Raw genomic sequence first — 13,341 nt, 5'->3', positions numbered from 1 at the left:
TTTAATTATTCAAAATAACCAACATATTATGACCCTTAATTAACTTTTAACAATTGGCCATGGTGACTTATCACGCTAATTTGGCCAAAAACTAAATTTGATTAGTGTTTCACGCGGACCATAATCTAAGTCATGTTTACTTGAACACACACAATTAGAGGGCCCAACTGTTAGAGACTAAAGTGGTTATTGGCTTTAGTAGGTTTGCTATTAATCTTGGTACTGAGCTCTGGGGGCATATTCTATGGTTTTTGTTTAGCTTGGAATAAGGGTTATAAGAACTTTATGTGGAGTCTTATCAGTTACGTTTGTCAATTTCTTGAAGTTCGTCTTCATCCTTTAGCATCCGTTTTGGAAGCTCGTAGGTCTCTTTTTGGACAAGATTGGAGGTGTGAACTTTACCGTATCTATCGTCAGAAAAATTGTGTGACTAGCATACTTGCTGATTTTGGCCTCATCAGACATCAGGGACCAAGCTGCCAGAAAGGTCAAATCTTAGATGAAGAAGTTGAAATTTGACTCTTTTCCATTCGGCTCCGATTATTGTTGTTGTGGGTCATTATAGGAGGGACATAATTGGGCCTGCCTTCTTCAGTTTGAATGAGCCTTAAACACTTTTGTAGGCTAGGCCTGCTTGGCATTTTAAGGAGTTGAGCTGCGGCTAATTGGGATGATGGACTCTTTGGTGTTGGCATTCGCGTAGCGCTCATCATTCGACGTATCTAAGTCTAGCTCCCCACTGTGTTGGTTTATTTATTTTTACCCTAATGAAACCTCTGCTAAATAGCTCGACCCTTTGAAATAGAACAATTCACACCAACAGCAACATTGAGTGGCTGAGGATCGATGGAAAGGCTAGCAACTCTATGGTCAATCCACATATTGGACCTCCTGAATGATGGTGATCAACAACAATTTTAATCATTTGGTAAAAATGAAAACTAAAATATGGCTAGGGTTATTGAAATACATAAACTATTTCCGAACAACTCAGTAATTTAAGTGTAAGTATGACAAATTCGACCTTGAGTGTAGTGATAGACTCATAAATTTGTTTACGTGAGATCGTGATGCTTATCTAAACAACTCGGAGAAATTTTTCGCTGCTACATTAAGTTATGACTACATTTGGTCAGTCGTGCTTAATTGTCATTAGATGTAGATTCAATGGTGAAAAATAAAAAGACAGTTGGAATGCTTATTATTTTTCACAATCAGACTCAAATTCAAAAACAGTGCACAATTGAATATCAATTAATTGACCACCAAAGTATTATTCGCAAAATGATATATCAATCGAGTGCTGACACGTAGAAGACATTTTTTCTGTTGTTATTCCTTCTCTTTTTGTGACTAATTTTTACGCATAAAATTCACGAATCTCACAAGAAAAACAAAAAAATAAAAGGAAAAAAAAAAAAAATAAAGAAAGCACCTGAAGGAGGAGGAGTAAGAGTACACTTGCGTAATGTTCGCGGGTGCCATATATAAGCCGTTTCACACGTCTCGTTACCGCTTCTGGTTCCTACAGCAACAATTTGTCCCCATTTGGCCCTGCTCTTCTCTCTCATTTCCCTAAACATTTCATTTCAAAACCGTCCCCTTCTCTCTCTCTCTCTCTCTCTCTCACTCTGTGCGAATAGGGTTTGGAGCTTCGGAATCCTAATTCCACCGACTTCAGACTACGCTACTCTCTCTGCAACCAATGGCAATGCTCGCCGGCCGATCACCCTCACTTTGTGCATTGCTGAGGTCATAATCCGGTCGATCGTGGCCGGTGATCATCGGTTCGATTCGCAGCCATGTTCGAAGCACACGTAAGGCTCTTTCTGACTCTCTCTCTCGATTTTGATGGTTTAGAGATGAATTTGACTATCTATGGTGCTTTGATTGTTGAAATTTGATGAAAGCCGCTTCCGCACTGGCCGTTCTTGATTGTTTTTGTTTCTTATGTTAGTGATTATTTGAAGAACTAGTATGATCGCCTTAGGATATTCAGTGTGAAATTTCTGAATTAGATTGACCTGAATCAGAGGCAAGCTTAGTGTGACAGTGAAGAACTGATTTATATACGTTTAAAGCTTGATAAGCGGAGTATGGACTACCTTGTTCTGCTGGTTGAATAAGCAGTGTATATGTTAAGAAGTTTTGGTGGTTATTAACTTATTATGGTACACCTTTGATTCTTAGCAGCTAAGAATGGTCCGAGCATTTTAAGCTGCAAGTGGGATGAACTTGCGTGTTTATTCGTTTATTTATATCTAGTTTTTGAAAGAAAAGTTTGCTCCCAAGCTGATGGTATCAATTGCTTTTACAATGTGTTAAACCTGGAATGTTCATGATTTAATTATTGTAATTTCTCATTGATTATTGGTTATAGACCAATTAGTTTGAGTACGAGTCTTTACAAGGCTAGAATGCAGGTATTATTCTTAGATTGATGGAGGAGTTGGCCAATTTTGGGTGCAGGTTCTAGGGGAATATGTTAAGGCTTGACAGTTTCTAGACATGATTTATATTACAAATCAACTGCAAAATAGATTTGTGGTTCAGATGGTCAGGTTTGAAAAAACCTATGGTTTAGATTTTGAAATCGTTTGTTAGGACTATTTTTCTTGGAGCTGTTTTAGATCAAGGGTAGGTTTGGAACTGTTAGTGACTTAGAATGGGTGAGTTGCTCCTTGGTTTATATTTATGATGTGTCGAGTAGGTTTTTGCGAGAGCTAGGTTGACTTAGGGTATTGTTTCTGAAGGTGTGTTGGATACAGTTTTGCTCATTTAATAATTGAGAAGAAAGGACTATTGCTCAACAAAAGAGATTATCAGAACAGCTGACAAGAGGTCCATAAACAACACAGACAAGAGGTCTCTTTTGGACATCGCTCAATTATCTTGCACTCCGCACCTCTAGAAGAAAACACTATTTATCTCCGAAACACTGATTCTCACCAAAACAGTCTATTGTGATTTTCAAAACAGTGTATTGGACAAGTTCTTTCGGGAGGTTTATTTGTTAAGTGAAAAGCCTTATGCTTTTGGCAGAGGGAAAAAGGCTAAAATCCTTTGGGCCTGCAGGGTGTTAGCTGTAGTTTGGATGGAAAGAAATAAAAGGATTTTCAAAGCTTATGGTGAAGATCTGTGGGAGAGAGTGAAGTTTTGGGCATCTTGGCCTCTATATCTAGGGAATTTAAAGATTATACACTAGATTCTAAATTGGCAAGCTGTTGTGGTTTAGGTCTCTTAGTCTTTGCTGTTCTAAAGTCAGTTGAGCTGTCTCTTCTAATGCTCTAGCCGTCTTTTGTGGACTTCTTGTCTGCTACTTTGTATTATGCCTTTTGTTTCGTTAATGAAAAGCTGCTACTTTTGAAAAAAAAAAAAAAAATTCTAGGCTATATGCATTTTATAATTTTGACAACAGTACCAAATTTGTCCACTTCCTTGGAACTAGAAACGATAGTGTCATTGGCAATCTTATTTGGGGCCAATAAATGGCAATCACCCCTTGGCGTTCTGTGAAGTTGATTTCAAGGTGTATTGTTTAGTTGGAATATATAATTTGTTTGGATAAGTGGATGAAACGGCCTTTATATGAGACAAAATTAGATCTTTTTAGCTTCTTTATAGATCTTTTATTTGAGGATTTTTGAGATATTTCTTTTTGTTTTATGTATATTGATCAAGAGGAGTTGAATTTCATTTGATTTTTGCAAGTTTTTTATTTATTTTTTATTACTATTTTTTTTTAAATTTAGATGGATTGCTTGTCCTTGCTCATAGATTTTCTATATAAATGCAAACAAATAATAAATATGTTCACCATCAAAAGAGATAAATGTTTAAACACTAATTAATACATATCTATTATACCTAAACAAAAATGGTTTCTTATGCTTCTTTTTGGCAGGTCCTCCATTTGCTTAGAAGATATTTGGGGGAATATGTTGAAGGACTCTCTGTCGAAGCTTTAAGAATAAGTGTTTGGCAAGGTCTGTATCATGACTTTGCAGTTATACCATGTGTTTTCTCATCCTTCCCACCTAATTCTTTAAGTTTATTAAATGCTACAAAATGCTTCTGGAACTCGTAAGCACTCTACTTTCCATATATGGAATATATGCTTTAGATTAGTTCACTGATATTGCCCTTTATTTAAGTAATATGTTGATCTTTTCCATATGAACATATATTCATGATATTATTTCTTAAATTAACAGGTGATGTTGTTCTCAAAGATTTGAAATTAAAGGCAGAGGCCCTAAATTCACTAAAACTTCCAGTCACTGTAAAAGCTGGTTTTATTGGTACCATTACATTAAAGGTAGCTGCTTTCTTCTCTATTGCTCACTGATTGGTTTTGGTAACTAATTCCTGTTGATCCTACATTAATTATATTTTTTCAATGGTCTTATTTTTCTTTCCTCCTATAAATTATAGGTTCCATGGAAAAGTTTGGGCAAAGAACCTGTGATTGTTCTCATTGACCGTGTATTCATCCTTGCTCATCCTGTTACTGATGACAGGACTCTCAAGGTAGGATGCTTTCTCTCTCATGTGAAGAACTTGTGTTTCTGCATTTTGTTATATCTATTTTCTTATGTCCTTGGACTGTAGTGTTTTACAATCATCATCACCGTTAATATCACATTAATTACTGTTATTAATTTTTTCTTGTAGGAGGACAGAGACAAACTATTTGAAGCTAAACTTCAAGAGATTGAGGTGAAGTTTACATTCACACCTTTGTCCCTTTACTATATGTATTTGAACTTGAGAGGGTTAAAGTTATCTGTTAAATGTACGATCTGCTACTTTACCTATTGTTTAATTGCACTTTCATACTAAGACTTCCTTGACATGATTGATGAAAAATTCATGATGATATGTAACATAGGTTAACTTGACATTATTTCTCGTCTTGCCTTCACTCTCCCTATTAAATTTCATTGAGACATGCGATGGAGTAAAAAGGTTTATATTAAACAGATGTGACTGATGGGAAGAATGATGGGCCTACATTTGTCATAACATGAATGATTAAGAACTGAGATATGTCAAGGAGTCTTAAACTGGATGTAGGAAGCAGATCCCCTTTTGTTTGCATTGCCCTTGCACAGAAATAAAGGGGTTTAGTTACTGGGTGTGTTTGGGATGGTTTCAACTTGTGCTTGTCCACGGAAGTGTTATCTTTGATGGAGGGTTCTTGGTTAGTCGGGAAATAACAAAAAGGTAGTTTTCTTTTGAGGTGTGCAGTCCTAGCTTTTGTTAGACTGTCAATGTACTCTAAAGGCTTAAGCTGTTAGGCCATGAGCCAACAGATGATATCAAGCTAACACCCTCTTTCAGGCGCATCAACCCTGTTTCAAAAAATAGTATTCAAACTCTGGCCTCGGTTTACCGTACAAACCATTAAAACCAGGGAATACAATAAGATTGCATCTTGTCTGTTTCTTAGGTGGAGCTTTATAGTTAAAGCTACTCATAGGTGCTTTTCAAATATTAATTTCTATTAAACTTTCATTGCCTATGGAGAACTAAAATTCAGAGTTCCTTTTACACATTGCGTGCAGGAAGCAGAGTCAGCAACTCTTGAAGCAATATCAAAGTCAAAGATAGGAAGTGTATGCTTCCTAATTTTTGTGCTATTTTACTTTGGCATCTATTGTTAGTCAAATTTTTCATGCATACAAACCATATTTGTGGGGCCTCTCTTCATACATTAGCAATTGTTTTACTGGCTGTCATGATGGGCTATCTTTACTTAATAAAATCTACCTTTCTCAGCTGTATTTGACCTTTATGCCTTTATATTATGCTTCAGCAATTAAAAAATTAGTGGTTCTATATTTTAAAATTCTAAATCTGGCGCTCTTTACCTTCTTACCTGCTTTGTTATTAATCACTTCCTGGTCATATTAGGGTTTTACTGTAAGCCTCTTTCCTGGTTACATGTAAGAAATAAGCATCCAACCAAAATACTTAAGTGGTTAGGTTGAGTGATACATAGGATATATAGTTATACATGTAACATATTTGGATATCTTGTTATAATTGTATTTGGATAGTGCATTAGAGTATGGTTTCAGGTTTTGTGGACTGGTTTGTAGGCTATTAGTAGTATTTGTTTTGTTTTCTGGGCGGTTGCTCCATCCCTTTCTTATTTTGTTTTAATGTGATAGATGTAAAGAGTTTTACTAATCACATAGCAACTTATATGACAATCCACTGGTTCCTTTTGCCAAATACCTGGGGTTGAGGACATTGCAGCTTCTTGTCCTCTATTGTACCATGATTTTTTTTTTTCTAATAAAATTTCTGTTTCTTCTTAAAAAGAAAACCTGGGGTTGAGTGATTCGATAGACACGATATAGCATAAGCTACTGTGTCATTTTAAAACTATATTTTGTAAAATTGTTGGTATAGAAATATCACAAATGGTGAGTTAGTATGCTACATGTAGATACCACCTGAGCTACTGTGCCAGTATGTGAACTGCATGTTGTAAAATTTAGTACATTTAGCATTTTCCTTGTATCATATCACATCCCATTATTTTTTCATTCACTGGGTTACTTTTTATGTAGTAAGTTTACTACTTGTCTTATTAATATTTATTGCAAGTAGAATGGCCACCATAATTTTATATTTTATTTATGTATTTTAAGATATTGCCATTTCATTTTACTTTCTGTTTGGGGGAAATATAGCAGTTTGGCTGACAAAAGAATCTTTTGCAGCAATCTAATGGAAATTCATGGCTAGGTTCCCTTATTGCTACTATTATTGGGAATCTAAAGATATCAATTAGCAATGTACATATAAGATATGAGGATTCGGTCAGGTTAGTAAAGTGTGCTTCCTTAGCTACTTTTGAAGTCTGAAATTTTGTAAAAGTTTATTTCCACTGTTTTTCTCTAGATGAATTGACTTCACTTGTAGTTTCCTGTGTCTGCTTCTGCTTTTTATAGCCCCTCCTCTTTTTTTTTTTTGGTAGTAATCCAGGACATCCCTTTTGTTCGGGTGCCACTTTAGCCAAACTTGCTGCTGTTACAATGGATGAGGAAGGGAATGAAACATTTGATACCAGTGGTGCTCTTGATAAGTTGCGAAAGGTTAGCCTTGTCACTTTTATCTGCTGATTCTGGTTGTTTGACAATGCCATAGAATTTTCTGGATTGCTTGTTTTCTTTGCAATCCTAGTTTTAGCTTTATTTTTCTGCTCTTCTTGTCTACTTTTGTTGCCCCTCAGCAATGGGCTTCTTTTTTCAAAGTATTCAAGAGACTCCCTTCAATGCTTTATTTTTTGATTGGGACTAGTCCTGTATTGAGTGAAAAACTCTTGATTTATCTTGATTGTAGGCTTGGTGTGTTTACTGTTTTTTTTTTGTTTGTTTTTATTTTACGTTTTTATGTTGGTCTTTACTTTTTATTTTTGTGGTTGTGTTTTTTCCTCCCTGTAAGTTCCGCTGTCCTGTTTGTGTGGGTTGAGGGTTGTTCTTTTGTTGACTACTGATCAACCTTCTGTTTCTACCCTTGTACTTTTTTAATGCAGATTTCTTGTTTCCTTCATAAAGAATCTAAAAGAGAGAATTACTTACCTTTGATTAGACACTTGTGTGCAAATTGATGCTAGTATTCCTTTTCTTTTTCTTTTTAATAAAATCTGTTTCTTAAAAAAGAAATGATGGAAAATGCACCTCGAAGTAAAGCATAAAGTTTCCTAGAACATTTGGAAGGTTAAGGTACCTTGTACTACGGTGTGATGATTTTTAATGGAGGAGACAGATGTTTGTATATTACCTAATTAATGTATGGTTTAAAGAGTCAACTAAAACTGAAGGTGGGCTGTTTTGCCAAGATATATGCATATATGTTATTTAGCCATTCCTTTAGAAGCTTTGACATTGTTAATGTGGGGTCAAATTTCTAAGAGAAGTTATTTAGCAGAGAACAGGGTAACTATGGAAAAACTCTTCTCTTTTGTTTAAGATCTGATAATTATCCTTGAATGATCTTGTTTTGTAGTTGTTGTACCCGTTTATTTTATGCTTATACATATGTTAATCTCAATATTACTTTGGCTAAATTTTTTCGTTTCAGTCATTGCAACTAGAGAGACTAGCAATGTATCATGATTCTGATAGTGTACCGTGGAAGATAGATAAGGGATGGGAGGATCTTACTCCAAAGGAATGGGTTGAGGTTTGTTTTAATGCTCTAATAGTACTAGCCAGTGTACTCTTTCTATTTCATGCATTAACTTTTGGTGTTGTCTAGCCCATGCAATATCGCAAATACTGTACTGCCTGAATCCTCTACTCATTTCATTGCATCAATACGTTACTAGATTTTTGAAGATGGAATACGTGAACCTGTGGATGACCATGCAATGGTGTCTAAGTGGGCTATGAATCGCAAGTATTTGGTCTCACCTATAAATGGAGTTCTAAAGTATCACCGTGTAGGAAACCAAGAAAAAAATGATCCAGAGGTTCCGTTTGAGAACGCTTCCCTTGCCCTAAGTGACGTTTCCTTGACAATGACAGAGGTGTAATATTTCTTCCATTATGTATCTTTAGTTTTGATTTTATTTCTATTTATTGCTTCCCTTATTAGTATCTAAGAAAACAGTCTAGTGCTACAATTGACACTTGGTTTTGTTAGGCTCAATATTGTGATTGGATAAAACTATTGGAAGTTGTTTCCAGATACAAGAGATATGTTGAATTTTCTCATCTAAGACCAGCGCTACCAGTCTCAGGGGCTCCATATTTGTGGTGGCGTTATGCTGCTCAAGCAGGACTTCAGCAGAAGAAAATGTGGTACTGTATATGTTACTGAGTATTATGTTTCTTTCTTGTATGGGTTACTGTATACTTGATAAAGAATTTATGCATCCATATTTCTGTCGATTATAAACTAGAAATATTATACTTGAGTTGAGAGTATATAATTTTTGGAAGAATGGGCGAATCTATAATGAACTTTTGGGGGCATGTTTCCGAAAGCTAATTCTAACTTCATTCCTGTTTCCTGAATCAGTTACCGGTTCTCTTGGGACCGCATTCGGCTTCTTTGCCAGCTTCGTCGCCGTTACATTCAGTTATATGTTGGTTTCTTACAACACCTGACAAATGTTGATAATGCTGAAATTAGAGAAATTGAGAAAGATTTGGATCCTAAAGTAATTCTTCTGTGGAGGTAAATGATTTAGCCTCTTTTATTTTTACGCCTGTGCAAAGTAGCTTACTTTCCCTTAAATTAGTTTGCCTAAAATGTGGAAGTAATACGACTATCGATTATGGTGAAACCTGGAATTTAGATGGTATTTTTCTTCAAATTCATCAGTGGGGAAGTCTTCGAACCCTTAGTTAATCTAGAATCCCAGGCTAGATTTTGTTGGCTCAGGCATTTTTAAGTAGATTTATGAACTCACTTCCATTCTGAAGGTGGTATCTGAATTACTTGACCCTTAAACTCGTTAATAATAATTCTGATCACAAACATCTGATCAAATCTAAACAATCAGACTTAGCGGGCATACCAAAGAGGCACATAAAGATTTTTTTTTTTTTTCATGGGTTTCACACTTTCACCTTTTGGTCTACTTTACGGCAGGACTGCTTTCCCTTTTCTTCTAGCCTTTCTTTATTAATTTAGTTATTGTAAAATATGATGCTAATTTTATATGGTGCATGTTTCGGTTAGGTTACTTGCACATGCAAAGGTGGAATCTGTAAAATCGAAGGAAGCGGCTGAACAGAGGATGCTCCAGAAGAAAAGCTGGTTTTCATTTAGATGGTTAGCTAGAACTCCACCCTAATCCTTAATATTTTCTGATTGTTTTTCGTTGTGTTCTGTGCTAAAAATGTTATTTTCATTTTGTAAAATTGTGTGTACTTTTTCTGTATGTGTACCTCCCAATCATTGTAGTTTAAGTTTCGTTTTCTTTAGGCGTACACCTGATGAATCTGCTGATGATACTTCTGAGGGATCACAGTCACCAGAAGAAAGACTGACTAAAGAGGAGTGGCAAGCAATTAATAAGTTACTGAGTTACCAGCCAGATGAAACATTGGCATCTCACTCAGGAAAGGACATGCCGAATATGATCCGGTATATGATAACTGTGTCTATTGATCGGGCTGCTGCTAGGATCATTGATATAAATCACACTGAGATTTTGTGTTGTAAATTTGAGCAACTTCAAGTGTCAACGAAGTTTAAACATAAAAGTACATACTGTGATGTGTCATTGAGATTCTATGGTCTGTATGCACCGGAAGGCTCGCTTGCTCAGGTATGTCTATTGAGAGTATATTTCATTTTCAGAATCTTCGTGCAGTACAAATTTACAGGACATAATTTCTTGGGCTTTTTTGACCATTAGCCAGTTGGTGAACATAAACTCAATCGTCAACGTTAACTCAATACATAACATGACATTCCATCAGTGGTTCTATATAGAGTTTTTTTTTTTTGTCAAATCCCTATGAAATGAAGGGTTTTCAGGTTGCTTTTTCACTGGACTATTTCTTTTTTCATGATAATATTAGTCTGATCAAATATTAGTGGATTTTTGATTATCACAATTTTGCTTTACTAAAATATATATCTTTCCAGACTGCCTTATGTGTTGCTCAGTATGTTCATTCCTTTCTTCTTCTTTTTGGTGGCAGAGCGTATCTAGTGAGCAGAAGGCGAATGCACTGGCTGCTAGCTTTGTATACTCTCCAGTTGGAGAGAATGTTGATTGGAGGCTTTCAGCTACCATTTCACCTTGTCATGTCACGGTATGTTCCTATATTTAAATATACAGAGGGAGTGGACTATGCTTCGAAGAACTCTTGTCTTGAAGTGGTTACTTGCATTTACATTTTGCATGGATCCCTCAGGCTTCTCAACTGTGATTTTCATAATCTTCCTACCCTTCTGTTTTGCTCCATCTTGATGCAAGTAATTATGATGTAGAGTCCTTGGTAGTTGTTTGTTTTGCTTTAATGTCTTTATTAAATGTTGTTTAGAGAATCTAAGAGGGGTAGTTGTCTGATAGTTGTCTTAGCATTTAATGTAATCTGGGAATTAGGAGTCTCTAATGTAGTTTGTAGGGTTCTAGAAGAGTCTAGGGAATGTCTGGAGGTATTTAAAAAGGGGTTTAGCCCTGACCTGTAGTACTCAGTTCTGAATCATCTTTATTCAAAGTATTCTCATATTGAAATACTTAAAGGCTTTTCCTGATTTCCGTTAGAAATCTCGATTCCAACGGTGATTGGAATAATCTTCCCTAGCTCTAAGTGCCAGTTCTACACTTAGTTGCTGGTTTTTGTGTTTCATTTACGTCACATCTTTAGATGGAGCTTCCTGAAGCCTACTTTACTTGCAGGTTTTGATGGAAAGCTGTGATCGCTTTTTGGATTTTGTGAAAAGGAGTAATGCAGTTAGTCCTACTGTTACATTGGAAACGGCAACTGCTTTGCAGGTAATGGTATCTTATTTTTGTTAGCTTTCATGCTACATATTTGACATGACATTAAACATTTGTTAATGTGCTACCATTTATTTCTAAGAGCAGATGCAAATTGAGAAAGTGACTCGTAGAGCACAAGAGCAATTTCAAATGGTATTAGAAGAACAAAGCAGGTTAGTACATGTTATCCTTGGTTGAAAACAGAGTATATGTTTCCTATCTCTATTTTACTTTGTTTTCTGGGCGGGGAAAGCATCGGAATTTCTAACATGGCAGTCTTTTTCTTCCTGTTTCAGATTTGCCCTTGATATTGATTTGGATGCTCCAAAAGTAAGAGTTCCTATCAGAACCAAGGGCTCTTCCAAATGTGATAGCCATTTTCTATTGGATCTTGGTCATTTCACCCTGCAAACGAAGGTTTTTTGTTTTTTTTTTTCTTTAATTCCATTTCAAATTGCCTCTTGCTGCATTTTCATGGCCTCAAATGATTAATAATTGTTGCAGGATACTCAGCATGATGAACAGAAGAAGAACATGTATTCTCGTTTTTTTATAACTGGAAGAGATATTGCTGCATTTTTTACGGAATGTGGTTCCGATTGCCAAATTCGCACTTTGGAATCACCTGATTCTGATAACCACCCACTGGTTACCCCGGAAAATGTTGACAATTTCTATCCTCTCATAGATAGGTGTGGGATGGCTCTACTTGTTGATCAGGTAATTACTTATATTTCTAACCTTCTTATTTAATGATTTGAGGGAATAGGTTTAGTCTTGCTCTTTTTAGTCATCAGAGTCTGCGCTAATTGTTTTATGCTCTTAAATAATTGAAGATCAAAGTACCTCACCCAAGTTACCCGTCAATGCGTATTTCAATTCAAGTGCCAAACCTCGGGGTGCACTTTTCACCATCGAGATTTCAGAGACTCATGAAATTATTAAACATATTTTATGGTACTCTGGAAACTGTTGGTCAGCCTGCTGTTGATAATTTTCAAGCAGAACGTGCCCCATGGAGTCCTGCAGATCTTTACACAGATGCTAGAATTTTAGTATGGAAGGTATGTGATGTGCTTAATCTAAGGAAAACAAGCTGATGTACTTCATTTTTAAGTATCTGGTGTTAATTGCACCTATATTTTTCATAATTCAGGGGATTGGCAATTCTGTGGCTACATGGCAACCTTGTTTTCTTGTGTTGTCGGGGACAAATATTTTTGTTTTGGAGTCTGAGAAGTCGCAGACTTATCAGCGATACTCCAGGTATCTATCTGACTCTGTATGCCAAAAGTAAACCTATCTCTATCACTGACATCACTGCAATAACATTAGCGGGGGTCCACTTCTTTTCTGTATGCCAAAAGTAAACCTATTTCTCAACCACTTCTTGATTATTCTTTTCTGTTTCAATAAATTGTTGTTTCTCTTTAAAAAAAAAAAAAGTATAAAATAAATACCGCATCCTAATTCTCTTTTAAACTACCACTCCATAATATTCTATCACATAGCTTGCTCCCCAGTAAGCCCACACAAGTAATACTAACTCAAACAACTTGCCTTTTCCTCTTATATAGTAATTGCCCACCTGGTTTGGTTTCTTTCTTGGGGAATTATGAAGTTATCACACATGTCATCTGCTTTTGTCTCTTCTAAATTGATTTTCTGTGTTTCCTAATTGGAAATTTCTTGTTTGGGATGCTGCAGCATGGCTGGTAGACAAGTATGTGAGGTTCCTCCTACAAGTATTGGTGGTTCACCATTTGGCCTTGCTGTGATTCACAGGGGGATGGACACTCAAAAGGTATGTCAAAATGGTGGTTCACCAATTTGCCTTGCTGTCATTTTCTTGTTATGCTGAATCAACTATTGTGGTA

General features: G+C 36.0%; 1 protein-coding gene across 3 annotated transcripts in view; it reads left to right on the top strand.

Moving 5' to 3' along the window:
• Positions 1-1,512: 1,512 nt before the first annotated feature.
• The window catches only part of LOC133709969 (uncharacterized), a 35,110-nt gene continuing 23,281 nt past the window's right edge, over positions 1,513-13,341 (top strand). For 2 of the 3 annotated variants that reach the window (XM_062135932.1, XM_062135933.1), the window contains exons 1-22: positions 1,513-1,817; positions 3,905-3,986; positions 4,215-4,318; positions 4,435-4,530; positions 4,675-4,719; positions 5,568-5,618; positions 6,735-6,838; positions 6,992-7,109; positions 8,098-8,199; positions 8,345-8,545; positions 8,662-8,819; positions 9,040-9,198; positions 9,706-9,798; positions 9,952-10,297; positions 10,677-10,790; positions 11,381-11,476; positions 11,570-11,637; positions 11,761-11,881; positions 11,969-12,184; positions 12,301-12,528; positions 12,621-12,730; positions 13,172-13,268. In XM_062135932.1, the coding sequence (XP_061991916.1) occupies positions 1,803-1,817; positions 3,905-3,986; positions 4,215-4,318; positions 4,435-4,530; positions 4,675-4,719; positions 5,568-5,618; positions 6,735-6,838; positions 6,992-7,109; positions 8,098-8,199; positions 8,345-8,545; positions 8,662-8,819; positions 9,040-9,198; positions 9,706-9,798; positions 9,952-10,297; positions 10,677-10,790; positions 11,381-11,476; positions 11,570-11,637; positions 11,761-11,881; positions 11,969-12,184; positions 12,301-12,528; positions 12,621-12,730; positions 13,172-13,268 (2,724 nt within the window). In that variant the 5' untranslated portion in view covers positions 1,513-1,802. Of the gene's footprint in view, positions 1,818-3,904; positions 3,987-4,214; positions 4,319-4,434; positions 4,531-4,674; positions 4,720-5,567; positions 5,619-6,734; positions 6,839-6,991; positions 7,110-8,097; positions 8,200-8,344; positions 8,546-8,661; positions 8,820-9,039; positions 9,199-9,705; positions 9,799-9,951; positions 10,298-10,676; positions 10,791-11,380; positions 11,477-11,569; positions 11,638-11,760; positions 11,882-11,968; positions 12,185-12,300; positions 12,529-12,620; positions 12,731-13,171; positions 13,269-13,341 lie in introns of those variants that run through there. The other variant, XM_062135934.1, reaches the window with a different exon arrangement.

This window comes from Rosa rugosa, chromosome 5 (genome assembly GCF_958449725.1).
Source record: "Rosa rugosa chromosome 5, drRosRugo1.1, whole genome shotgun sequence".
Classification (NCBI taxonomy): domain Eukaryota; kingdom Viridiplantae; phylum Streptophyta; class Magnoliopsida; order Rosales; family Rosaceae; genus Rosa; species Rosa rugosa.
This window is presented reverse-complemented; position numbering and strand designations above follow the sequence as displayed.